Source organism: Amblyomma maculatum, chromosome 7 (genome assembly GCF_055883805.1).
Source record: "Amblyomma maculatum isolate TAMU_Amacu chromosome 7, ASM5588380v1, whole genome shotgun sequence".
Lineage (NCBI taxonomy): Eukaryota > Metazoa > Arthropoda > Arachnida > Ixodida > Ixodidae > Amblyomma > Amblyomma maculatum.
The window spans coordinates 124710712-124737360 of NC_139350.1; the positions used below are offsets into that span (position 1 = coordinate 124710712).

General features: G+C 48.4%; 1 protein-coding gene across 3 annotated transcripts in view; it reads right to left on the reverse strand.

Moving 5' to 3' along the window:
• The window catches only part of LOC146184665 (nose resistant to fluoxetine protein 6-like), an 89095-nt gene that overhangs the window by 55483 nt on the left and 6963 nt on the right, over positions 1-26649 (reverse strand). The window contains exons 1-2 of one of the 3 annotated variants that reach the window (XM_084609439.1): positions 24072-24204; positions 19069-20506 (exon numbers count right to left, since the gene is read on the reverse strand). In XM_084609439.1, coding sequence (XP_084465565.1) covers positions 19069-19291 — 223 coding nt within the window. In that variant the 5' untranslated portion in view covers positions 19292-20506; positions 24072-24204. Of the gene's footprint in view, positions 1-19068; positions 20507-24071; positions 24205-26649 lie in introns of those variants that run through there. The other 2 variants (XM_084609441.1, XM_084609440.1) reach the window with 2 other exon arrangements.

The following is a 26649-nucleotide window of genomic DNA, read 5'->3' on the forward strand; positions in this document are numbered from 1 at the left end:
CCTTCGCGCACCTGAGAAAACTCCCGCGGCCAGTGCCTCTGATGCGACGATCGTGAGGTGCCGGGAAGCGGCGGTGAGCGGGGCTAGATAAAGCGTGGGGCGATTCATTTCGAAAACGCTGCCATAACCGCCGCAGCTTACGCCACTGATCAATGGCCAGGCTGGCTATTGATCAGTGGCGTAAGCTGCGGCCGTTATGGCGCTCAAAGTGCTCAGTGAGCGCTGTGAGCAAAAGCGCACTGTGGGTGACGAGTGGAAAGGATAAAGAGAGGAAGAGATAAACAAGGGGGGGGGGGGAGGGGGACGGTGCAGTTGAGGGCTCCGGATGATACACGTATGGAAAGAGTTTAGTTTAGTTTAGTTTATGGGGTTTAACGTCCCAAAGCGACTCAGGCTATGAGGGACGCCGTAGTGAAGGACTCCGGAAATTTCGACCACCTGGGGTTGTTTAACATGCACTGACAACGCACAGCACACGGACGCCTTGCATTTCGCCTCCATCGAAAGGCGGTCGCCGAGGCCAGGATGCGATACCGCATCCTTGGGAACAGAAGTCTAGCGCCGTAATCACTCCGCCACCCCGGCGGGGTAAAGAGATGCAAGCACCAAAAACGCCAGGCTGTGCAACTATGGCCCCACGATGCCTCTTTTTCACGCGGTCGCCGGGTGTATTTTTACATTATCCTAAACTGTGCTTGTATGCCACCCCAAGTCCCGTTCCATCAAGTGGGCATGGATTTACTCGGCCCGTTTCCGGAGTCCTCGCTCGGTAACCGGCACATTGTGGTTGCCACCGACTGTCTCAGCCGATACTGTGAAACGAAAGCTCTTCCCCGTGGTACCACTGCTGAAATTGAGACCTTTTTCATGCAGAGCATTGCACTTTGTCACGGTGCACCCGCAGTCATTATAACTGACAGGAGAACGGCTTTTACCTCGGCGCTTACACAGGATGTTATGCGACTAAGTGCCACAAGCCACCGAAGAACCACCGCTTATCACCCACAAACAAATGGACTCACCGAATGGCTTAATAGACAATCGCGGACATAATTTAAATGTATGTCGACGAGGACCATCGGAACTGGGACGCAATACTTCCCTACGTCACCTTCGCGTATTCGTTTCGTTTAGTCCACGGCCGCGAAGCTGCTTCCTGATAGTGTTAATCCCGCAGTCATGGGTGCTGATGAATTCGTTCTGCATGCCGAGGCCGCCCGCAAACTTGCTCGACAGCGTATCCGGCGCCAACAAGAAAAAGACGCTCACCGATATAATCTACGCCACAGAAATGCTAGTTACGAGCCCGGAGAACAAATTTGAGCGTGGAGCCCAAACCGTATGAGGGCAGCCTGAAAAGCTGCTTCGCCGATACTTTGGCCCGTATGAGGTGGTCCGCCAACTCGGCGAACTATGAAGTTCTTTCGCAGGGAACTGTTCGTTCCTCTCGACGGCCGACGTTTGAAGTTGCACACGCCGCACGAATGAGGCCTTAGCACCCCCGCCTCCCCCCCCCCCCCCCCCCCCCCATAGCCACCCGACACTACCGATGTTCCTTGTTGCTCGACTTCCCAACGGTTATCGCCGAGGCAGGCGCCTTTCAAAGAGTAATGCCGCATTCCTAATCAATCTTGTGGCGCCGTCATGCGGCTGGACTGCATTACCGGACATTTTAGCTGGCCTTAGCCATGCTAATGACACTGGAGGTTCTTCGACTTCCTCTCTCGAGCTCCCGGCTGAAGTGAGCTCCCGGCTGCCTTGCCCGCGTTCGTACGCTCATTAAGCCCACCTTCTGGGTGAACCTACTTTGGCTGCTCTGGCTGTTTGACGGTGTCATCTCACTCGACATGTGGCTACCGCTGAGACATAACAAAACAAAAAAAAAATAAATAATAATAATAATAGTAGCTTTTTTTTTTTTTTTCCGGAGATAGGGAGTTGGTTACCTTGCGCCTTTCGCAGTTTGCTGCTCGAGCGATACACCGGACAGCGAAGCGGCAGGCCGACATCTACTTTTTATCCTTGTTTAGTGGAACAGGGTAAGTTCTAATTTTCGTGAGCAGCGTTTTTAGCTAAACGCGACGCATAAAATGGCGCCTTCGTAACGGCGTATCAGTTTGAGCGCGAAAAGGAACACAGCGTCAGGTCAAAGATTAAGGCTTTCAATTTTAAACTAATCATGCACCATTTCAGATCTCCGCTTAGCAGGGAAGAACGGGCAGTGACGCGAGTGCGAGAAATGGCCACGGTCGAACTCACTACCCTTGAAACGAAAATGGCCTTCCCCTTTCCTCCGCATCCCTTCTTGAGCACGCTTCTCGAGCAAGACGACTGTATGTGGGTGTTGTGCGTGCGTGCTAGAATGCGTACGTGCGTGCGCGCGGAATTGCTTTGCGCAACAAATTCCTTCGCAACGCTTCGCGCGCGCACACACGCGAGACGGAGGCCCATTTATTTGAAATTGGATGCTGCGCGCAGGTTTCGCAACGCACCCCACCAAAAAAAAAAAAAAAAAGACCCAGCTGCCCAATTCCTTTTCATTTCGTGCGTATTTTTTTTTATCTTTGTTATCTCTAGCTCCGCATTCAGCCTTCGGCAGCGCAAAACTGTGCTTGACCGCAGGCGATGATGCTTGCACTGCAGCGCCACAAGCCTTTACCGTTACGTTCCTGCATGCACCGTGGTCGCACGCGTTGCCGAAGTCGACTAAAAAGAAGAGAGCGCCTGTCGAGCATACTGCTGCACGGTAGGTACCAACTACAGCTATTCGTGGCTGCCTGGATCGGCTACTGAAATCCAAGAGGATGAGCTCTTGTTCGCGTCGCTACAGCTCTGCGATAGAAATGGTTGTCAGATGTGGTTCTGCGAACAGCCGGCATAGCGCGTTTCCTTATTATGCTTTTGTCGCTTGAATAATCCGACAAACTCCATACGTGGCTTTTCTACAGCACTTCTGCAGGTTCAATCTTCGACTTTTCCTTTTACAAGTAATGGCATAAGTAGTGGTATAAGCCGCGGGCTGTCAACGCTGAAACATGTCGGAACCTTTCGCAAATGGTTCTAGTATGTGAACCTCACGATTGCCGAAGGTTTCGCGGAGCGAGACCGCACTGTTACTCTATTGCGCCAGGTTTTGCGTTACATTCGTTGCATTCGGCTGGCATGCCGTTTCAACGTTGTGTGCTAATCCAGCGAGCCCGTGACAGCAGCTCTCCAAACGCCCCCTCGCCCCCTTTGCACCAGGCTTCTGTAACTTCGAGCGGCAGAAGCCGCAGAGACACCTGCTTATTGGGGTTCGCTAAAGGACGTCAATAAAGCGGCAGATTCCGCGTCCCGTTCTCAACAGTCCTCCTCGGTCCCGTGGCTACAGACGGAGCGAATAATGCAATGATGACGTCAAAGACTGTACGTGCACGCAGTTCACGGAAGCTAAGCCTTCATAATGTCTTCTGCTCAGGTTTTTACAAAGCTCAGTTAGTTTGTCCAATGTGCTCTGTCTCTTACGTCTACCCCAGTGGAGCTTCCTGATTTGAGTACTCGCCTCGCATGCAGAAGCAACGTTCGACTACGACAGCCCCTGCGCACCCCCACCGCTTTACAATGGGCTCTAGAGATTACCCTTACCTTATGCTTGGATTTTTTAGAGTGATGTGCTTGTATTCCGCCCCACCTAGCGTAAAACAATAACCGCTTAATATTCTCCTTGACCTAGCTCAAGTTCCAGGATTTTGGGACACCGTTTCGATTATCAAGGGACTGCGGGATAATATACGATACTGCTGTGCACATACGTTGGTGGGAATGGTCTAAGCTAAAAATGAAATGCTGCAAAACCGGTTCCGCTGCTGCTTCCCTCGCGCTACTATCGGGTGCCCAAAGCCGTCTAGCGAACAATATGGCGGCATTCATTGACCGCTTATAGGGAAGGTGTATGGGCACATTAGTGGATATGATGAGGCGAAGCCGTGTGCTTTATCACGGCACACAAGATCAGTGGCACAACAGCACACTCTGGACAACAGGTCTGTAATACACAACCCAACTGCAGACCATTCCCGTTCGGAAGAGTCTTTGTGTGCCGTTAGGATGGGAAGCATTTCTCTTATGTAGCGTTAGAAGTTTTGCACTGCTCTCCCCATCATGTTCTTGAATGTACCAATCGAATTCACACTTAAGTGATTACGTATGAACTCATCGAGTCGACGACGCGGCCACAGGCAGACGACGTTTTAATAAGGACTTTTTTCGCTTAGCTCGTCATTTTACAAAACTATGGAGTTAATGATTTCAATTATACTGTTATCTAGCCTGCTAAAAGCGATCGGTCTTCCTTCTCTTTTCCAAGACGGTAGGCTGCACATTCGCTCCTTAGAACAATCCGACCTCTCTATAGACTTCGTTATACCTCCGCGTCTTCCTCTCCTCTGCATAAGAGCTCTCGTGCGGCTCAAACACGCTACAAGAAAACAATCTATATACCTTCTGATGCGCTTTCTGAAACAAAAGCCAATCTTTGTGCCAGCCATACTCTAACCTCTTCTGCCTCATTTCTAACGTTGGCCCCCACAGCGTGTGCAATCACTTCAAGTACCTAACTTAGCTCCTGGGTGCGCAACATAACGAGCGTAGCCTGGGTTGGCAGCGCGCCAATAAGCATGGACGCGCCCGAAAACAGCCTGAAAGCCACTAGTGCAGTGCCAATTCGTAAGACAAAGAAGAGCTGCAAGTTTTCACTTTGAAGCGAGAGCTGGAGCGTCGATAGAAAACGTATGCGACGAGCCTCGCAGAGTTAGAAGGCTGGTGATAATAACGTCCACATGTCGGGTCCAAGTTGTACTTCTCCGCACTGTCGTGTTACGTCATAATTTCGATAGGGCGGAAAAGGAAACAAACGCGCGTATGATTTGATCAACTCGGAAAGAGCGAAAAGAGTTGACGTTCAGAAGCGCTGACTTCAGGTTCGTTTGCTGCTCAGGAGTAATTTATGGAATCGCAAGTTTATACATCAAGGCGTTTGCAGCGGGATAATACTCTTATCGGATTACAAGAAACTGCCGTTGCATGGACCGGTAAACGCTGCCACATCACAGTGGAAGCACTGCGCGCAGCGCCACCTCGACAGCTTGAATTCACTCCTACTTCTGACCACATTCAAACCGATAGCGGGATGTGAAACTGCAGCAGATGGAGAGAAAAATAGTGTGGCTAAGTTGTACCATGTGTACGTGCACGCATTTCGGCCGTCACGCGACGAGGAATAAAAAATATTGGACAACAACAAGTGAAAATGCTATTAGGGAGTGATAAAAGATTTTTTGCAGGTCGTACTCGAAAGCAGTGCACGATGAAAGCAGTGCACGATGTAAGCACCGACCAACAGTCAATGCGAACAAGGAGCACTCCTGTCGCGTTTTTTTTTTCGTTTTTTTTTTTCGTGGTTATGGCGGCAATGATTTTTATTATCAACTGAAATGGTTGCCGTAAACATGGTGTATAGCGTTGATACCACATGGAAAATAATTTCCTGAAGAATATGTGTATATACACGGGTAAGCTGTGCGTAATATGGGTTCCGGTAAAAACGTCCCCGGAGTATATGTCCACGGAAAAAAAAATGGCCCCAGAAGAAACGCCCTCGCATAAAAGGTCCCCATTTGGGAAGTAGGAAAAAATGCCATCAGAGGTTTGTAGTCAAACGTACTGCAAAATGAACCTTTCGCCACGCCTGCTTCCCGGCTCATCAGGAGTGAATAAAATACCTTTTTTTAACTCTTTTTACCTTAAATCTTCCTTTATGGCTTTAGCTCGAACGTTATTTCTATTTTTGAACGCCGTCGTTTTTTTTCCACGTTCTGCAGCTCTGTGACGGCAAAGCGTGGACTGAGCTTCTCAATGACAGGCCTCAATGATGCATGCCATAACGCTTCTACTCGTCGGCTTGAAAGTTACAAAACATGGAACTTGCCAAGTGTGTCTCTACATCGTTCTGCACATCAAGGAAATCCCTGGTCGAAATGTAGGATTGAGCGACTTTTCTCGGCAGGATCTGTTCTACATGATAGTGGTCGGATCTAGTACTCCAACAACGGACCCGTTAACATCGGCCTTGCTTGCACTTCGGCCGTGGGAGAAAGGGACTGGCGAACACGCATCGCATAATGCTAGCGGGATGCCACGTTGCGCTGCGTTCTTTCACAATGCCTCCTCGCCAAGCCTTATCCAGTTCCTGTAAACGTGTAAAGCATCCAGAGGGCTCAGTGCGCAAACAATGGTTTCATTTATTGTTGAAATAAAAAAAATGCAATGAAATGTGCAATTTAGGGCGAAATGAGTTCCTGGAAGATTTACTCTTAGAGTTGGTTTCTGCCTTGGGGACGTGTATTCCTAGCGACCGCTTTCTGAAGGGCCTTTTCTTCAGGGGACGTTTTTACCCACACCCGCATGGAATAGCGTAAGCTTCGATTTGGTGAATGTTTAACGTAGAAATAGCCTCTCGGCATATTTTCGAGGATTTCAAAAGGAAACGTATACCAATTCCCGATGCTGTCGTTGCCTCCCGGACGTAAAATCACATCTTGATAGTACTCTTGTCCTGTATTTTCTTCCGCTGCAGTCTCTCATCATTTTTTTTTTTACTTTGAGCTCTAGAATTGGTCAATCTCCTAAGCGTGCAGAATAACTGGACCATATCCTAACAGAGTGAAAGCCGTCCGGGCGTAAACAAGTGAAGAAATGGCTTAGACCCAAGAAGCTTCGAGTTCAGAAACAGTTAAGATGTAGCTTGTTTGCACATAATCGACGCTTTTAAGGTGAAGGTTTCACTACCTTCGAGAAGAACGGTTTGGTTTGTGGGGTTTAACGTCCCAAAGCGACTCAGGCTATGAGAGACGCCGTAGTGGAGGACTCCGGAAATTTCGACCACCTGGGGTGCTTTAACGTGCACCGACACCGCACAGCACACGGGCGCCTTGGTTTTCGCCTCCATAGAAAAGCGGCCGCCGAGGCCGGGATTCGATCCCGCGTCCTTGGGAACAGTAGTCGAGCGCCGTAACCACTGCGCCACCCCGGCGGGGTTTTGGAGAAGAACGACTAGCTTTATCCCTTGGTTCTGAGAATTCTCGTCAACGATGTGAAGCAGAGTGCTAGAGCTGGTCAGGCAGCCACTGCCAGATGCATCTGGAGCAAAGGTGACCGCTTCCTCCGGCAGCCTGCATTGGTATATGCCCGCTGATCGCGAAAGGGGGGCACACGAGGGATCGACCTTGAACGGCAATGGCGCCATTCCACATCGCAGACGTCACACGACAGCCCCGCGCCTTTTCTTTTGTCGATAAGCCGAGTAAACAGGCCGCCTATCAATGCGGTGTCCGAGAACGGTTCCGATCAACGCTGTACCCTCGCGGACCGCTATCGGCTGATAGCAGCCCGAAGAACGTGAGGGCAACCATAACAATGCACCGTAGAATCAAGGCACTCTGATACGGAGCGCACGACTGAAGACAACTTATCGTATCGAGGAACGGCTCGCAAATCCCTGCTCGCTTCGTACATCTCCTGTTCGCGAGCTAGCCAGATTGCCCGACTCGATGGGGCGCATACGGTAATGTCTTTGTCAGAAGTGTAGAGCCCAGGGGTTCTGCTTCTAAGCCATGTCGTTCGGTTTGTAATGTATTTCCAGTGTTCCGAATCTCTTGATATGGTAAGATTGTTTTTGCCCTACCCTCTGTCAAGGAAAGGATCTCTACTGATGCTAAATCAACGCCATTACACAGCTCAGAAGCAGACCCTTTGGGCTCTAAAACTTCTGACAAAAGCTGTACCTCTTTTTATTAGGCCCTAAAAGCATCCCCTCCACCCACCACCACCCCGCCGTGTGTGTGTGTGTGTGTGTGTGTGTGTGTGTGTGTGTGTGTGTGTGTGTGTGTGTGTGTGTGTGTGTGTGTGTGTGTGTGTGTGTGTGTGTGTGTGTGTGTGTGTGTGTGTGTGTGTGTGTGTGTGTGTGTGTGTGTGTGTGTGTGTGTGTGTGTGTGTGTGTGTGTGTGTGTGTGTGTGTGTGTGTGTGTGTGTGTGTGTGTGTGTGTGTGTGTGTGTGTGTGTGTGTGTGTGTGTGTGTGTGTGTGTGTGTGTGTGTGTGTGTGTGTGTGTGTGTGTGTGTGTGTGTGTGTGTGTGTGTGTGTGTGTGTGTGTGTGTGTGTGTGTGTGTGTGTGTGTGTGTGTGTGTGTGTGTGTGTGTGTGTGTGTGTGTGTGTGTGTGTGTGTGTGTGTGTGTGTGTGTGTGTGTGTGTGTGTGTGTGTGTGTGTGTGTGTGTGTGTGTGTGTGTGTGTGTGTGTGTGTGTGTGTGTGTGTGTGTGTGTGTGTGTGTGTGTGTGTGTGTGTGTGTGTGTGTGTGTGTGTGTGTGTGTGTGTGTGTGTGTGTGTGTGTGTGTGTGTGTGTGTGTGTGTGTGTGTGTGTGTGTGTGTGTGTGTGTGTGTGTGTGTGTGTGTGTGTGTGTGTGTGTGTGTGTGTGTGTGTGTGTGTGTGTGTGTGTGTGTGTGTGTGTGTGTGTGTGTGTGTGTGTGTGTGTGTGTGTGTGTGTGTGTGTGTGTGTGTGTGTGTGTGTGTGTGTGTGTGTGTGTGTGTGTGTGTGTGTGTGTGTGTGTGTGTGTGTGTGTGTGTGTGTGTGTGTGTGTGTGTGTGTGTGTGTGTGTGTGTGTGTGTGTGTGTGTGTGTGTGTGTGTGTGTGTGTGTGTGTGTGTGTGTGTGTGTGTGTGTGTGTGTGTGTGTGTGTGTGTGTGTGTGTGTGTGTGTGTGTGTGTGTGTGTGTGTGTGTGTGTGTGTGTGTGTGTGTGTGTGCGTGCGTGCGTGTGTGAAGGAGGGGGGTTTGGTGTTAGAACATTCCCGAAATTTTTTTAGTGCTATGTCCCCTCATCTTTTCGGTCCTTTATCGCTTTCTCACTTTTTTTTTATTAGCGGTTTATAATACCCCAAAAATACATTTCATGCTAAGCCACTGGCGCTTTTCAGCGGATATCATTACTGACCACCCGTATCAAATCAACTTCACAAAGAGTTACTTGAAAAGAAACTGCAACTGAGTCCATAATGCGACATTTCATACTTAGTCGCGACGTGTACGAGGCAATAATATGGTAGGGCTTTAACGTAGTAAAACGAAGTGAGACGTGCTAAAGGTGTCGTGTACAGATGGAAGTTGCTGAAGACGACGACGTGCAAAGCATAACGCGAGAGTGTGCTCCTGTTTAGCACGCAGCATAATCTGCTGCGACGACAGCTACGATGTTGCGCGTAGTCGTTTCTCACGAGATACCCCTGTGTTCGAATCCACTGCGCTCCGACTGTATATTCTCGCTGGGTGCCGGTCGCGCGGGCCAAGAAAACTGTGTTGCTGCGGCGGCTAGGCTTTTCAAAGTGCAGCTCTTTAGCGCCCGTTCCTGAGTTTCGCGTCGTCGTCGACATTGTCCCTCGTAACTAGCTCTGAAGCCGGGGCAGCGCGTGCTCCGTCCACCTCCCCCTTTTTCCTGCGTGGCGGCGATGGTGTTCTCCGGTTGCCGAAACACCGGCTCGCTATCAACGCATCACGATGCGTACATCCTAAGCTGAAACGCAGAGCCACGTTGTCTTGACTTGCTAGCGGCGTCAGCGGCATCAGTCAGTCGCTGCTATCTGTTCGTTGCGCAACGTTCCTATGAGCCACCGCGCTGCCTCCTGCAACCTCCCGATAACTTAATTGTTCTCTTCATTTCTCCGACCACAAATCTTTGTCAGTGGAGTGTTTCTCGAAGGAATATGTGAAAAATGAAAAAGTTGTCGGTAATTGTACATACATGTACTGCTCGAAATATTTGGCTCAATCTATGGAAAAGGTGCTGTTAGTGGAGTGTTTCTTGAAGGAATATGTGAAAAATGAAAAAGTTGTCTGTAATTGTACATACATGTATTGCTCGAAATATTTGGCTCAATCTATGGAAAAGGTGCTGTTAGTGGAGTGTTTCTTGAAGGAATATGTGAAAAATGAAAAAGTTGTCTGTAATTGTACATACATGTATTGCTCGAAATATTTGGCTCAATCTACGGAAGAGGTGCTGTTAGTGGAGTGTTTCTTGAAGGAGTATGTGTGAAAAAAGGAAAAAGTTGTCTGTAATTGTACATACATGTATTGCTCGAAATATTTGGCTCAATCTACGGAAGAGGTGCTGTTAGTGGAGTGTTTCTTGAAGGAGTATGTGTGAAAAAAGGAAAAAGTTGTCTGTAATTGTACATACATGTATTGCTCGAAATATTTGGCTCAATCTATGGAAAAGGTGAAACAGCTGATGAGCTGCGTTAAAATTTCGCATTAGAAAGTAACGTAATTGTCGGTAATTTTTTTTTTCGATTTTCTCGGGATAGGACAGCTGTATGATTTCGCACTAAAAGGTGAATTCGATCACGGCAGCACTTATCTCTCACGTTCAGCCAAAAAAAAAGAAAAAAAAGAAAAAAAAGGAACGCTCGAAACAGACTTTCCGTTTGTGGCATTCATCAACCGGGCCCGACCGGATAGCCCCCGCCGTGGTGGTGCAGTGAAAAGAGCGCTCGACTACTGTTCCCAAGGATGCAGGATCAAATCCCTGCCACTGCGGCCGCTTTTTCATGAAGACGAAAAGCAAGGCGTCCGTGTGCTGTGCGATGTCAGTGCACGTTAAAGAACCCCAGGTGGTCGAAATTTCCAGTCTTCCTCTACGGCGTCTATTATTATTCTATAAGTTTATTATAGAATAATAATAGACGCCGTAGAAATAATAAACTTATAGAATAATATTATTATTCTATAAGTTTATTATTTCTGATTCAGATACGGCATTGTTCAGTCGTGTGTACTGAGTGCGATTGGATAAGTAGCTTTGCAGTAACCTGTGAGGCGTTCCACGAATACCATATCTCTGCAATTTATGAAGTAGAATGTCGTGCTTGACCGAATCAAAGGCTTTGGAAAAGTCAAGAAATACACCGACAGTGAAAAGCTTAAGTTCAATATTATTAATCAAACTATTTTTGATTTCGAGCAGTGCTGCCTGCGTGGATTTTCCAGGCTGAAATGCAGCAGCTTTTACGGCTAGTGCAGTAATGCCGTCTGGGCCAGGAGAGCATGTATTGCGCATTGAGTTTATAATTGAGAGAATTTCATCTTCTGATGTCGGAGATAAGAATATTGAACTCTGACATGCCGGAAACAAAAAAGAATCGACAGATGTTACAGCTGAGGGAAGAGTATATGAAGTGGGATTTCCTGCATTTAAAAAATAGTCGTTAAGTTTATTAGCGAGTGAGGCACCGCTATAAAGAACTCCATCGATTTGCATTTCCGAAGGAAGAACATGTCGCTTTCTTCCAATAAGTTTATTGATGCCTTCCCAAAGGGATCTAGCATTATGCATGGATGAAAACTTTCGGCGATAAAAAAAGCGATTTTGCCTTTTTTAGATCCTGATTTAATTTGTTCCGAAACGTCTTAAACTCTAACAAATGTTCTTGATTACGTGTTCCAAGAAATCGTGCGAACAACTTATTTTTTTGTTTAATAAGTTTTAGAAGGTCCCGTGAGATCCACTCTTTTTTTGCCTTCCTGCATTTCTTAAATTCTTCAATTGGAAATGCCTTGTTAAACGCATCTAGTGTTTTCTCTATGAATACGTTGTAAGCGGCAGATGAGTTCTCCGCTTTGAATACATCGACCCAGCTAATTTCAGACATAAGTAAACAAAATTTAGCGATGTTCTTTTGGTCATAGGCTTTACGTATGTAAACAGGAGCATCCGCTGCCTTCACATTCGAAAAAAGTGCAAAAAATGGAAGATGATCGCTTATTCCCGAAGAGAAAACACCAGACATGGTGTTGTTAGGTAAAAAGTTTGTAAAACATACATCGAGTAGGGTTTCTGTCTGATAGCCTATTCGTGTAGGCATATCAACAATAGGTGACCATATTCCGACCCAGCTGCACAGCAGCGGCATTGACTCCGCATAACGCATTCCACCTATATCGTACATCTGGAACAGTAGTAATTACCCAGAAGAAATTTTCTGAGCGTGCTTTTTTTTTTTTTTCGTTCATTTCGTTCGTCAACAAGCTCTCCAGCCTCTGTTAGCTCACGCGCGATACAAAATGCCCTTAGCGGTAAATTAAGTTTCTCCTCTGCGCCCTTCACTTTTGTCCACTGATGCGTGAGACACTAAAATATTTCGCTGAATGCTGCCCGTGAAAACAGGGCAGCCGGTGGCTGAGCGAACCAAAGCGGTCAGTGCGCATTTCAAACAGAAGCGGATGAACAATAAACGAATTGATGCAAAGAAAGAAGTTTCTCGTGCATCTTAGCACGAGAACCAGCGTGTACGGGCTCGTGCCTGCTAGTATGCTGCTGAAGGCTGGAGCGTAAATTCGGCACTACCCTGCGCTCGTACACCTGGCATGCGTTTCGAAGCCACGGCCGGCTGTCTGCGTCACCCGCTGTTACGTCATAACGCGCACGTGACGTGCTCTTCGCAAAGTATTTTTACATCTGGTAGCTCAAACTGATTGCCCATTTCTATCTCGAAATCAAAGAAAGAAAGAAAGAAAGAAAGAAAGAAAGAAAGAAAGAAAGAAAGAAAGAAAGAAAGAAAGAAAGAAAGAAAGAAAGAAAGAAAGAAAGAAAGAAAGAAAGAAAGAAAGAAAGAAAGAAAGAAAGAAAGAAAGAGAAATCATCAGCACGCACCTAAGTATTCAATGCAGAAAGCGAACCAGTGAAGCGGTACGCAGGTATGTATGTACATGAAGGTTGCGCAGTTGGGAAGAATGCCTTAAGGGATGGCGCTGTAGCAAGACCTTTGTTAACGAGCTAAACGACATAATTGGGAAAACGACACAACGCTCGAAAGCTCTTCTTCCCTGCTATCATTGTATTTTCGAGCTCTGTTAACAACGAATACTTCCGATCCAGCTTAACTGATGTCGTCAACGGTGCAGAATGAAATTATCCATCGCAATTGTGGACCATGGTCGCAACCATCTTCTCGAAGCCACACGCACGACTCTACTGTCATGCTTAAGGTCATGACATCTAGTCTCGTTCTGAGACTGCGTATCGAAAGATTTCATTGCGAGCTCTTCCACACCATTTGCTTGATGCTCCGAGTAAATGGCCGCGCGACGTTTCCACACGAATACAAGCGCCACGTCCGATTTTTGGCTTCTTTTTGTCGTCATGACAATGAACATGCATAATTCATGTTTATTACTTGCCATGGTCACGAGGTTTTCTGCGGTTGTAGGCTTTTTATTAATGTCACCTGCTACCAGCTATTTATACTGCACTTGAAAGCGTATGTGTACTTCCTTTCAACCTCGACCGGGATCGAACCTGATCATTTGCGTTCATCAACACAAAGTTTGATGGATTTCGGTTTTAGGGTATTTAACGTCCCAAAGTGACTCGGGCTATGAGAGACGCCGTAGTGGAGGGCTCCAGAATTTACGGCTACCTGGGGTTCTTGCACTGGCATTGCTCAACACACGGGCACCTTGATTTTCACCTTCATCGAAAAGCTTCCGGCCGGGATTCGATCCCGCATCCTTGGCGGGGCAGCTCAAAGTTTGAATAGCTATCTTAAGGCTGACGTTCTTTGGCTCGTACACCTAGCGCCACTCTCACGAATATATATTATCCCCCTCCTCCCCCTTACTAAGCACGAGCTGCGACACGCCCCCCCCCCCCCCCCCCAACGCGCGCGCACACACACACACACACACACACACACACACACGGTGATGCTCGCTGCAGAAAGAACGCAGTCACACATGTTCATCCGACCTACACTGCTCCAGCAAGAGCGCACACAGAATACCGCATTCCCAACTGCAGCTTGTGCCCTGGCATGCCTGCGCGCAAGCTGGGGAGTGTAGCGCGTACAAAGTCGACTAAACAGCGGAAGCTCCAACCACCTGCGCTGGAAAAACAACAAAAAAGAATCCGGCTGGCAACAGAGGCATGTGTGTGTATGTGTGCGCGCGGGCGCAGCATGATGAATCCGCGAAATGCAAGTGAATCGAAAGGCGGAAAGTGAAACGAGGTTGACTCTTGTTACGTGCGAGCTGCGCAACGCTTTTCGAAACAGGTAACTGCGGTCGCGGCGCCAGCAAGGCCGGAATACAGCCCCGCCTACAACCGTGTATCCTCCACGTGCTCCGCTGCTTGGCTGGTGGTGTGATACGAACGGAGAATAGAAAACACTCTTGTATCTTCACATATCTCGCGACATAAAATGTCATGACGCGTACATAACATGCACAATAGACGCCTTTAGTTGTCCGTTGATGCCACCTGCGCATTTGTGTGCAGACAGAGACAGTTGCCATCATCGTCATCGTGAGCTAAATTCATTGTCCTGTTAATCCAAGCGTGCATGTGTTTGCGTGTGCATAGTTTCTGCATGCACACTTGCAAGCATTGTCTTCTCCAATGCTTTCCATAGTATGGAAAAAAAAAAAAATCGGCCTCCATGGTCGCGCACTAAATGACCGCTTCACGGCCACTGCCACGGCTGTGTATTGCAAATAACGACGCCGAGATACTTTCATAGCAGGAGAGTCGAAACACTTAGTTACGATACAGCTGCAAATTCGTTACGCAGAAGCTTAATATTTACGTGCAAAAGAAGAAATTAGCCAGCGTACACACGTAGATGAAATACCGAAGCAACCCTGGGACAGAGCCAAGTCGGGTACAAGCACACAGAAAAAAAAAAATAAAAATAAAATTAGAATGGAGAGGCAGGATGCAAGTAATACGTGGGCCTCACAGTTCGGCCATGTTCTCGGTGGTCCGCCGATACTCATCTCTATTAAAAGCGAGAAAATAATGGTGCCAGCATTCGACAAACAAACCAGCTACTTGATGTGTCGCCGAAACAGATTACGTGTAGAACAAACATAGCCTCATAGCATTAGCCCAACTTCCTAACCAAAGGAAGGGCTGATCAGAATCCAGAGTCGAAAGCGCAAGACTTCTTGCAGTGGCTAAAGGTATACGTGGAAAGCTCTTCGGCCGCGTGGAAACATTCCGTACAGATCATCCCGATGAGTTCGCGCGTAAACAGCCACCCCGGCGAAAGAAAAGAATAACACATGTCAATCTTCCTCGCCTCCCCGTTCAATCGCGATGCAGCGCGTCTCCTGACTGTGTTCGCAGTCGGAGACCGCGTCATTGCTGTCGGATTTCCGCGGTGCGTGTACCTCAGTCCAATAATACAGTCCGATGAACCAAGCCAAGAGAGACGGCGCGTGCCCGGGGCAAAAAAGCAGCGCTAGCTGTGGCGGAGGTCGTGCGTTCGAAGCTGTGACACTTTTTCCGGGCTGCAGAGATTCGCTGAAAAGGCACATATAATCGTCTCGTCTATATAGGACCAGCCCGAAATACCAGAACTGCAGTTCACCCTTCTTTAAGAGAAAGGTGAATTGCACTGGCGTTTGCAAGCTCGTGGATATGATTGATTTTACAGGATTAAAGCTGCAAGTTGCAGCTTTCATTTCAGGTTTCGACGACACCATGAAACCGGTTAAGCCTTGCTATGGCATGCACGATGCGTCGATATACCTCAACAGAAGTCGACGTGTTACAGCGTCAGTTCCTCCGTCCAGCGTGTGAGAGTCCAATGCTTCAGGGCACGGTCTCGACGAGAAGAGAGTCAAGCTCGAAGAGCCCCGATGGCCGTACTTCAACTATTGTTCGACATAAGCCTAGAGGCCGGGCTCTGAAGGAGCTATGAGTTCATTATGCTTTGGACGCCGCCCGTGAGAGATCGAAGTGTGACACGGATTGCCACAAGTCTCTCCTATGGAGGTTTAGTGAATGAAGTGTGCATACCTGTGATGATTATGCCACGGACAACGCGTGTGAACTTCAGCGTAGGATCACGTCATCAGATGTCTTCCCTCTCCGCTTTTTTTTTTTTTTTGCCATTTCCTTGAAGCATTGCAAATGACGCAAAGACATTCTTCATTCCTCGCAATGAAGACTTAAATCTTATTTGCTATTAAACTCCGTCTCTACCGGAATCCTGTACAGGTAATTTAAAGAAATAAGGTGTCATTGTTCTCACAGCACATCATGTCACAAAAGAAGCAGGACAGTGAGGAAGCACGCGATCGTGGTACGCGTGCGAGCCTTGCGCAGCATTGGTTATTCCCACCCCGGCGCTACTTGAGCAGGCGCAGTTTTAACATGCGCAACGTGCCATAGTGGAACCGAGTCACTGCGCCTGCACAAGCATGGGCAAACGTCTTCCAGCCGTAACGCTTTCAAAAGATTCTTACCCCCTTTCAAGACCGTTAAGAGATTGAAAGGAGATGAGTACCTAATGCCACTAGTGTGCGCCTTTTTCAGCCATATACTCTCAAATCTGAATGGTTTTTGACCAGATGTGTACATGCGGGCTTTATCAGTCGGAAAAAGACACAATCTAATCCACATAAGCACCGCCCACTAGCGAGTCAGCTCGGCAGGTTAGCTTTTTTTCGCGCTTGAAACGCCGTCTTTCGCTGACTGCAGCCGTTCGCAGACGCTCACATATAGGTCGTCTCCTTCAGCGCTCGTCGCCGTTTTCGCCACTAGGCTAGTAAGGCGCGCAGGTCAAGGTATGTGAATCTCCCCTGCAAACCTTGAGGAGCGCTCGGTAACGCCAGCTAAACACGGCGAATCGAAGCACCCCGCGGGGCATAAAGAGAAAGGAAGCTTCCCCCGGCTGCTTGGTATGTGCATATATATGTATGCATTCATACATACGCTACGCGCTGCCCAATTCCGACTTTCCACAAACACGCGCGCCCGAGGAGAGCATCGCAAAAATCTGAGTCAAGGACAGGCGGCGAGAAAAAGAAATTACAGAGCAGAATGGGAGGGGGAGGAGTGCGCCCGTTTCCTCGTTGAACGTTCGCCGTACGCGCCGCGCTTTCCGTTTCGCCGCAGTCATTGTTCTGGCTATTTTTGCTTCTTTCTACGCTCGGCTAGCTAGATTATTTCCCAAGGTCGCCGGGCGTCGGAACGTCGTCGGCTGACGCCGGTTTTACCTCCTCCCATCTTCCTGCTCGGAGAAGCCGTTGCGCGGGTTAGTCGCGACGAAATCGAGCTCGCAGCTGTCACACTCGCCAGTGTCAATCAATTGAGCGGCATAAAAAGAAGCTCTCACGCGTCTGGACACCAGGAGTTTGCTCTACCGAACCCTTGCTGAGAACGACTCCAGACGCCATTATTTGCACTCTACCGAACGGGTTCGAAATAATGATACGTTGTGCATGTACGTAGTAACGCCAGGTCCGACGGGAGAAAGAAAAAAAAAATCCGTTTTCACCATTGTTCAATTCCACGCTAGATTACCTGAAAAAATGCGCACTGAACCAGGAAACATTTTCAATTCATTCAACCCCTTTCCTCTCACTGCCGCACAACGCACGAAAATTTTCTTAGTGATCGTTGTGTTTGCATCAAATGACTCATTTTGTCACTGGTACAGTAAATAAAAACGTTTTCGGCATGCGGGGTTGCGGAAAAACACGTATTTCTTCGTTACCTCGCTTGTTTTTCCTGTGGTTTTTTTTCTTCTCTGAATGGGACGTGGTCGCCCCCTCGTTATTCAGCACATTTCATTCACTATTGTTTGCACAGTCACACAGAAATAAATATTTTTTCCACGAGTACACGTCTCAAAAGCTTTTGTCCCTGACTGTACACCGACGGACAGGTTCGCCTGCGTGAACAGCACTTCAGCTACGACCGAAATGTGAGCGTTGCGAAGCCACTAGCGGCAACCTACAAAGTTCTTGATGGTAGAGCACCTCTATGGCCAGGCTCCCTACTCGACGGCACTGATCAGGGACAATAAGTGGGTTGTGTACAGCCAATTTGCTTTGTTTTCCTTTACCTCCGGTTTTTAGTAAGAAAAATACAAGCGCCATTCCAATTGCGGGAGCATATCGAGAGCAGTACCACTTGCTCGTTGTTCTCGTAGAAACTGCGTCCATTTCACACTAGGGGACATATATGTCTCAGAATGCATCCGAGAAGCGGCCTCCGTTTGGAAGTGTTAGTTTCGAAACACTAACAAAGCGAGGGGTATAATAATAGTGGAACCAGAGGAAAATATTTCTCGACACCACCAGGATTAAGTGAATTAATATTACTGGGTGCTTGTCAGCAGTTTATGGATTCCCGAAATCACAAAGCAAAATGATGCACGCCTCGAATTCGTTTACACCACAATGTTTTCCCTGCCCAGTATCGCATTATGCTACACACCTTGCAGGATTGGCCAACTCGAACGAACGAAGCGCGATTTCCACGAATGCATGTCAGCATTTACTATAGGGTGTTTCTTTCCAGCCTGAATTTCCCATCCACGTTGAGCTTTTTTATACGTACAAGCGATTGAGGGGTAATATAAATAATATGCGAAAGGGGTCAAAAATAATTCAATCTGTTGGAGCAGTCTGGTAATACTAATGTCATACAAAACAACGAAATCTCAGTTTCTGCACGTGCGATCTGCGTCACTGACCACGAAAGAGAGACCGGCGGGCATATACTCGCAGGGAACCGACGCGTGCACCGCAGTAAAAATCGTCAAAAAGCGGCTAAACCTTCCACCCTGACCTTGCAATTAACATTTTTAACGTACAGCGATCTCTCGTTATAAAGATGGGGCACATGAGGGGGCCTTGTATTAAAAAAAAAAAAAAGGTCAACATGCTTCCTGTGAGATTGATCTGAAAGTTCGTGAGATATTAAGCAATCATAATACGTGAGCCTTCAAATACGCCCAGCATCAAGCAGCCTGTCCAGGCAAGCGAGCAGTAGGCGTCTGTACAAGCAGCTCGTCAGCTACGCGCGATTCGGCCGCAGCGACACACAATACACGCGACGCCATCGTCTCGAATTGCGAGCGGCCTCGCACACGGATCGCCTGTCGCGGAGCGTGGGTCGCAGCCCCGCTGACCCAAACTCCGCACTGCGAGAGCAGGCGCTGTTACTCAAAGAACGCGGAAGGAGGTACTTACTCTTGAGGGCCCACGGCGAACCACTCCTCAGGCGATCCAGGTAGAAGAGCGTGTCATTCCGACAGCGAACCCCGATGCGGCTCGCCGGAGAGTCCAGCACATCTTGTAGCCGGTCCAGGAGCGCGTGGTTGTCGGTTGAAGCGCGAGCCGCGGGAGCCTTGGAGCTCAGCGCCGCCAATGCGGCGACCGCCAGAAAGGGAGCGAAGGATCGACTGTGTTTCATGTTGCTTTGGAGCAGTACTGAGCACGTGGAAGGAACAGAGATGGGGGCAGCTGCTCGCTGAAGCTGAGTCAGACGCTGAAAGCTGAAGCGACGATCGTCGTTGACTGCAGGAGTGAAGCTGGGGTGAACTGAACGGTGGCGTACACTGGGAGCGGTAGCCGACAGGTTTCGATGAAATGCGAGATAGTGGCGCCTCTGGCCTGGTAACGAGTCGAAAGAACCCAAAAAAGCAGGAAGGAGGTTACAAAGTCCAGGCCGTGAGTCCGTGTCCTCTCTGGTGGGGTTCAGTAGCACTCTCCCTAGTCGACGATCAGCGGCCGTGCCCTCCGACTAACTAAGCCAATGCGCCCGTGCCACGGATTTATATGACAGCGCGAGATGTCCTTGTGGATGTTTCTGGCGGGTTTGTCAACCCAAGGTGGCTCTCGCAAGCGGGGTCAGTGGTCGCGGGCCATCCAAGCTGCGGGGTCAAAGCACGGATGCACCAGGGGCGAGGTCTCTTCCTCGCTCTTGCACCGAAGGTGACGACGCGCGCGCGCGCGCCGGACTGCACAAGTTGTGAACGAAGCCGTTCCCGGTTCGCCGAACGAGCCGGCGATTGTCAGCTTGCCAGCCAGAGACGCGACGTCAAGCGCGTTGCGCAACGCGCGTAGGCGGCGTCGATCGCTGTTGTGGTGATGACGGCGGGATCACTCTCAGCGGTCGACGCTCGAGTCGTCCGTGGCGTGCGCGCGCTGGGCGACCAGGGTCTGTAGGTCACTCCTGGCGGATAGATTAGTCGGTGGTCAGCCTGTCGTGGGCAACCGCAGGCGTTTCTCGACGTCGTTGCCGCAAGCTCTTGCTGGCCCCCGCGCGACGCTGCCGTCGTCACCGCGCCGGCACCACATGGGCTTCGCTTGCTCCCTCGAACTGCACTCCTGCGGGTCACAAGCTTGACAAAGATGGACCTCCGCTGGGCTTCTGAAGATGGGGTGGAGAGACCCCTGTTCACACCTCTCCGCGACGGCAGGTGGACACCTCGTCGCGAGGGTGGCGGAGGAGGAATGACGGGCGAGGGAAACGTAGGGAATATCCCGCCCGCGTCTTCTGACCGGTGCCCGGCACATGCGGGGACCAAGCGCCACCCACGGCAAGGCGCTGGAAACCGCCCTCCGAGGTTCTGTCACACCCGACGCAAAGAAATGCCGCCGCTTCCAGGACAGTAATAGGGGAGCGCTGATAAGAATGAAATGGAGTAAAAAGAGAAAGCATCGAAATCAGAGAAAAGTACAAGGATGAAAGAAAGCACAGGGGGAGAAATACTACAATCGAAAAGTGGTAAAATGAAGCACGGCGAAGCGCGCGTTCCTGGGTCAAATCGCCGGGCGTTTTTGTTGAACGGAGTCAAATAATAGCCGGGGAAGTTGGTGAGAGGCGGATTGAAATCAGTGAGAAGTGCAAGAAAAAGGGGCGAGAGCAAAAGAGAGGGAGCCAGCGCACTTTCTCTCTTGCCGCCTCTCTACTACTTGCCGTCGTCCGTGTGATACCGCCTTGTACCGTGCACTATCTGCGAAGCTTCGAGCAATCGTTTGGACGGCATTCTCTCTCATCCATTCGCCCTCTTCCGTTCGCGCTCTATCACGTGGCACAGTGTCCCCGTGCCCTCCTCCTTCAATCTCTCGCCCGCCTTGTCGCGCATATGCTTCCTCCCGTGCCGCTCTTGCAGCTGCGTTCGCGCACTTTTTGCACCTCTCGTAAGCGCGATGGGAAAGACGCTCTGAATTACTAGCTGCCGACGGATGCGAGACTTCTAATTTTATTCTTTTAGGCGACAAGACTGCTTCAACCCGCCACCGTCCCAAAACAAATAATTAAAAAACAGGGTCTGCGAAGGAGCTCCTTACTGCGCTAGGACCGTGGGGCAGCTGGTCTGGGTGTTCTACACTTACGGCTAGGTTCACAGCATGGCCAGCAGCGAAGTGCCCGTAAGTACGCAAACCAGCAAAATAAGAAAACTACGGGACTAAGACGCAACATTCAATACGTCTCTCATAGCCCGAGTTGCTTTGGGGCGTTAAATTCCGAAAACCAACCAACCAACCAAAATTCATGTACAAAACGAAGGCGACTGCTTCATTTACTGTTTGAAAGCAAGAAAAAAAAAAAATAAGGAGCAGTTCTACTCTCCCTCTTTTTTCTTTTTTTTTATGAGAGGCGGTGGCTGATGGAAACGAAACCGATATTAATACTAAGTGCAACGACTTGTGTGCCGCCTTGTAACAGAATGGTACGCACTTTCACCCCGTGAGGGCGAAGATACACACAAATATACGTACATTAGAATGATATTGTTTGGAAAGTCTCTGCAAATCTTCATCAACAGTAAATAACATTCGCGTCAGTTCTTTCTGCTCGGCTTAAATGTCTTTCGCGCTTTCGACTTAACGCACTACTGACTTCGTTTTTAATAGGAAAATACAAAGCCCTTTGCCTGCAGGCATCAGAAAGCACCTCGACAGATGTGATCCCCAGGCAAGCTAATCTAATCGCAGCCGAGCCAACGTGCGTCTTCAAGTACAGCCAATAATAGAAACTATCAGAACTCCAGCTCTGGACATAATGGCCTTCCCTGGCCCCTTCTCCGCAGTAGAATGACGGAGATTATTTTCATACGATAGCGCAACTGTAGTTATGAGTGGTTACTGCGTTTTTAATTCACCCTCGTATTTCTTCTCTGCTGGAATGTCTAGCGCCCGTGAGTGCGGAGTCAGTGTCCGTAAGACAGAAACAGCAAAGAAAGAGAACGTGCTGGTTATGCGCCTAGCCGCTGGCAGAGGCTATACTGACCTAGTAGATACACGGCCCAGTATGTTGCAAGAATCCACGCATATTACTCATCACAGTCCACCGAAACCAATTCCAATGACTTGGAAAGCTTCTCTGTCCAAAGTTTAACGCTGAAGCTCGGGGTCAAAAGTGCAAGCGGTAGCCATTTAGGACAGCATTTTCAAGCGCATTATTAACAAGGACTACAATGCTCTTTCTTGTGCTGAGTCGGGTTCATTTCTGATTTATTATGACCTAAAGTAACCACCGGTTGAAATGTTCTTCTTCGGACATAATGAGTTTTAAGGAACACTGTAACACTGTGGGTTCAGTGGCCCTCCCTGCGATGTACTACAGGTAATTTAGGTCACGCGGTGTTCTTTACCGTGCCCTGCAATCTAGCATTTCGATTCTCTTCAGATGCGGCTGAAACGTATCCTCGAAAGTTTTTACGAATATCCGGCGAATGTCGACTTGGTGCTTCTGCGCCTTAAGGACACACAAAATTGCTCGTCTGCTAGGCAACTGTGATTTTTCGCGAACCATCCCATGCTCATCAACAGCTGCAGAGCCCAAAGAAACGGCAACAAATGTTAATCCAGCGGCGTAGCGCCAGTGTTGCTCAAAACAAGACACATTTCCGATGAACGCCTTAACGCGCTCCCAAACCACCAATTACAATCGTTACTACGAAAAAGTCATTGTACTTAAGTATTGATATCAGCGCAGTAATTTATTTATACATGAGCAATTACCGTATTTACTCTAAGCCGATGCAATACTCATAGGTGGCTTAGATTCGAGGACTTGTGAACATAACTTACAATTCACGACGACAACGAATTGAAACTGGAAAGCATGCACGCAGGTGGTGCCCTACACATTATTCTGCATTCTTTAAGACCCATCATACTCTATAGCAGTCTGAGGCAGTCGCCCTACCGTCTGAGCTATCCAGGAAGGCTGTTGGCACATCATATGGTAGGGCGAGAGCAAGCTGATGAATCACTCGAAAGGTGCTGGTTTAATGTTTAGCGGCATCCTTCATTGTGAGATTTCTAATACGGGCAAAGTTAACATTAATTAGAACAGACGCTTTCACGACTTTCCCCCAAAATCAATGAAATGCTACCATCATGCTTCGAACACTACGTGTTTACAGCAATCTAGTGCCACAGCAGACAGCATTTAGAAAATGAAACAATCACTCCTAGAGCCCAGCCATAAAATTTGTCACGCAGAGGATTCATCGAGCGAAGTAGAACAGGAAAGCAAGCAATGCTCTCTAGAGCAGCCGTCATCCGTGCGTACACTCCTTCACTCTCCAGATTTCTGCTAACTTCTTCTCGGATGTGGTGACGGTGGTAGTGGGCCATTAAAATTAAAAAAAAAAGGAATTTGTCCGGCCGTGGTAATTGCTATCTAATAGCAAAGCTGCCTATGGCGCAAAGGAAATGGACAGGAAGAGAATACTGAGAAGTAAAGAAGGGATCGATAGCAAGAAAGACAGAGGAAGCTTTCTACATACACCTAGAAATCGACGTTCGCTTGATACAGTTAAAAAAAAATTGCAAGGGTGAACCTGGAACCCCGTTGACACGTGCCTAAGAGAAAAGCCATGACAGAGCCCTTCAGTACCTTAGATAGCGAAAGTGACCGCTGTATGACCACTGTCTATACAGTGGTAATAAAACCGACGATGCAGGATTTCTAGACTACGCTTAGCTGAAACGCAAACTTATCATGCCCGGAGGAGGAACAGTATTTACAACTAGGTAAATAACCGGCCCGTCTGACCTAGAGCGTTTAATTGACGCACACTTATGCCAGGATTCGAGTGCAGACCACCACCTTTGATCCTATCTGATGCGGCAATACTGATACCGCCATCAAGAACATGCCTAAAGGTCTCGTAATCGGCGGGAAGAACACAAGCGTTAACTAAGCTGTCGTTCTTATGAAGAGTGCTTTTTACCTCTTGTTTTTTGAGGATTCAGGGCGCTGTTTTTTCAGCGAGGTTTCTTGAGCAGTGACACCGTTCCGTGGCTTGGGTGCTTGGCGGACACAAAACCGCCGTAAAACCAGACCGCTGGCCACGGCACACTAAAGCTTTCACTCCGGCAGCCTTTAAGCGTCCACCTTCCGTGGTGAGTGCGCACTTTCGTCACTTGAGTTTAATATATAGACTATCGTGATAGGGAGAGTAGATCTTAGCCCTGTCCACTTGATAACATTCTGGATACTTGCTGATATGACTACGAGAGCTGTGGCCACGTCAACTGCTACATGAGTCACGTGCTATTCTTAGCGCATTAATCATATTCCAAGCTTCTTGGCGTGTAAGAAAGAAGCAGGCATATCGAGGTGGTGAAATGTGAAATGTGCGCCCTGACGTCGTGTGACAACGAAACAATGTCTTTCCGCTGAATCAATTTCCATGTCCTGTTTCATCTCACCACTGGGATATATTGCTTATCAATGGGTGTTTCTCGGATAGTTCTTCGTGCCACGCAGCATCTGAATGCGACTGGCCGCCAACTGTACATACATGAAGCGAAATATCACTAGCCAGCACTTAACCAATGTGAAATGGAGCACTATAAGGCGTAACATCTGAGAAGAAACCAAAAGTTCAGAAATATAGGTGCCCCCTGTTTCTCAATCTGGCGCCGGGTACAGACATCGATTAGCTTGATGTTCATTTCAATGAGAATTCGAGGACATGGGCATTGATCGCACTGTAAACCTAGCGAAGTAAACAAGCATGAACACATGAAAAAAAAAAAATATGTGGAACTTCAGTGATGAATCGTGCGATTAAGTTTTGTGCGGAGTTGCGACTAAATGTGACCGTTGATATAGCGTGCAATACTTCGCGCCGCTCGAACGGCTCTTATGGCGTTAATAAGGTGCTTGAAGCAAGAACTGTGACGCTCGTATATCCCTAACACTGTTTATCTGGAAAGAGTGAATGCGCCAAAACTGTCGCCTAATCGGACAAACACGGTTGATTGGATACTGGGTAGAGCAGGAGCACAGTTTGTATAATAAACTAATGAACAGCTTACCTACCGGGCTTGCCCAAAGAATGCCTAAAGCTATAGTTATCTCAAAATGAATGTTTTGCACAATTCCCGAAAATGATATTTACGTAAGGAATGGGGAAAGAACAACCCATTCATTGCGGGCAACAGTGTAAGTAAAATATGAATGCGATGATGAATACATTCCCAATTGTGAAATGGCTCATGAGAAAAAGCAAAAAAGAAATGAATCGTGATATTGCTGAACAATTATATACATACTAGATTATGAAACACTGTACAATGTAACAATGCGCATTGATTTCGCACACGCGTATATCTGCATCTCGCCCCACCCGCAACTGCGTATAAAAAAGCATAGTTAATTATACAGAGAGAGAGAGAGAGCTTAAACCGTGTATTCGGACTCAATAATTTAACGTCCATGGCTCACGACTATCATTGCGGCGAAAAAGGGAACGCCAGCAGCTTCTTAAAGTATTCCGTACTGCCCCGAATGAGCGTAAATCTATAGTGGGGAAAACGACAGTTACATACCTAGCTGTTCTTCTACATCCAGTACGTGGTAGTATTTGACAAGGAGTAAGATTCCGAAGAACGATGACAGAAAAAAGGAGGCGTCTGAATAAATTTGAACGCCCTTGCATGATATGCCAAGTTTCAGAAACTACTTTATTCGCATGACGCCAGTGCTGGCTGGAATGCCAGCAATGTTTGTGACGTATTTGCTTTTGGTGGTGCCACTTTGTGATGCATTGCTGACTGTATATTCTAAGGTAAAGGGTGGTTGTACACCAGTTCATGTCACGGGCGACAGCATGGCACGCTGAAGTGGGAGGCCATCGACCTGCGCTCCCCATTCACGTTCTCTTCTGGCAGCTATAGGGCTGAGGTCAGTGACCAAGCTCAAGTGCGCATTGTTCGATTTCCGTTGAAGTGTAGTTCCTCTCTTCAGTGCCATGAGAAACACTCTCGTAGGAGTCGTTATTTCATCTCAGAAGATTGCTGGGGTGACCTCGTCGTTTGTGCATTCGTCTCGCATGCCAGGGAAGCTTTGTTCAGTTCCACTGTCCGCGCGCACTCCAATGTCTGCCAGTTCTCACCTGGCGCTCTGCCTTTTTGGGATGGAATTGGGAGTAAAAGTGCGGCCTTTGACCTCACCTCGTGCAGATGAACACACGTCAGCCACGCAACAATCTGCCAACCTGCCCTGTACAATTTGCAGTCTGGACACCTAAAACCCAAGCCATTTTCCGTACGAACGGATGCAGGAAGAAGGAAAGAGCCCACCTCTAAGCTCGTGGTGACGTGCATTCTTGGCGAATGTTTGGATTCCTGGCATGTTTTGAGGGCGGGAAAGGTCAGCAGAGTACTTTGCTCAACTTGACTCTTCATTTCATGAAGAAAGACTGGGCAGCCAAGAAGACGCACACAGAAAAAAAAAACAGACGCAGAAAGAGGCTCTTCTTGGCTGGTTAGTCTTTCTTCATGCAATGCGCCAACTAGCCT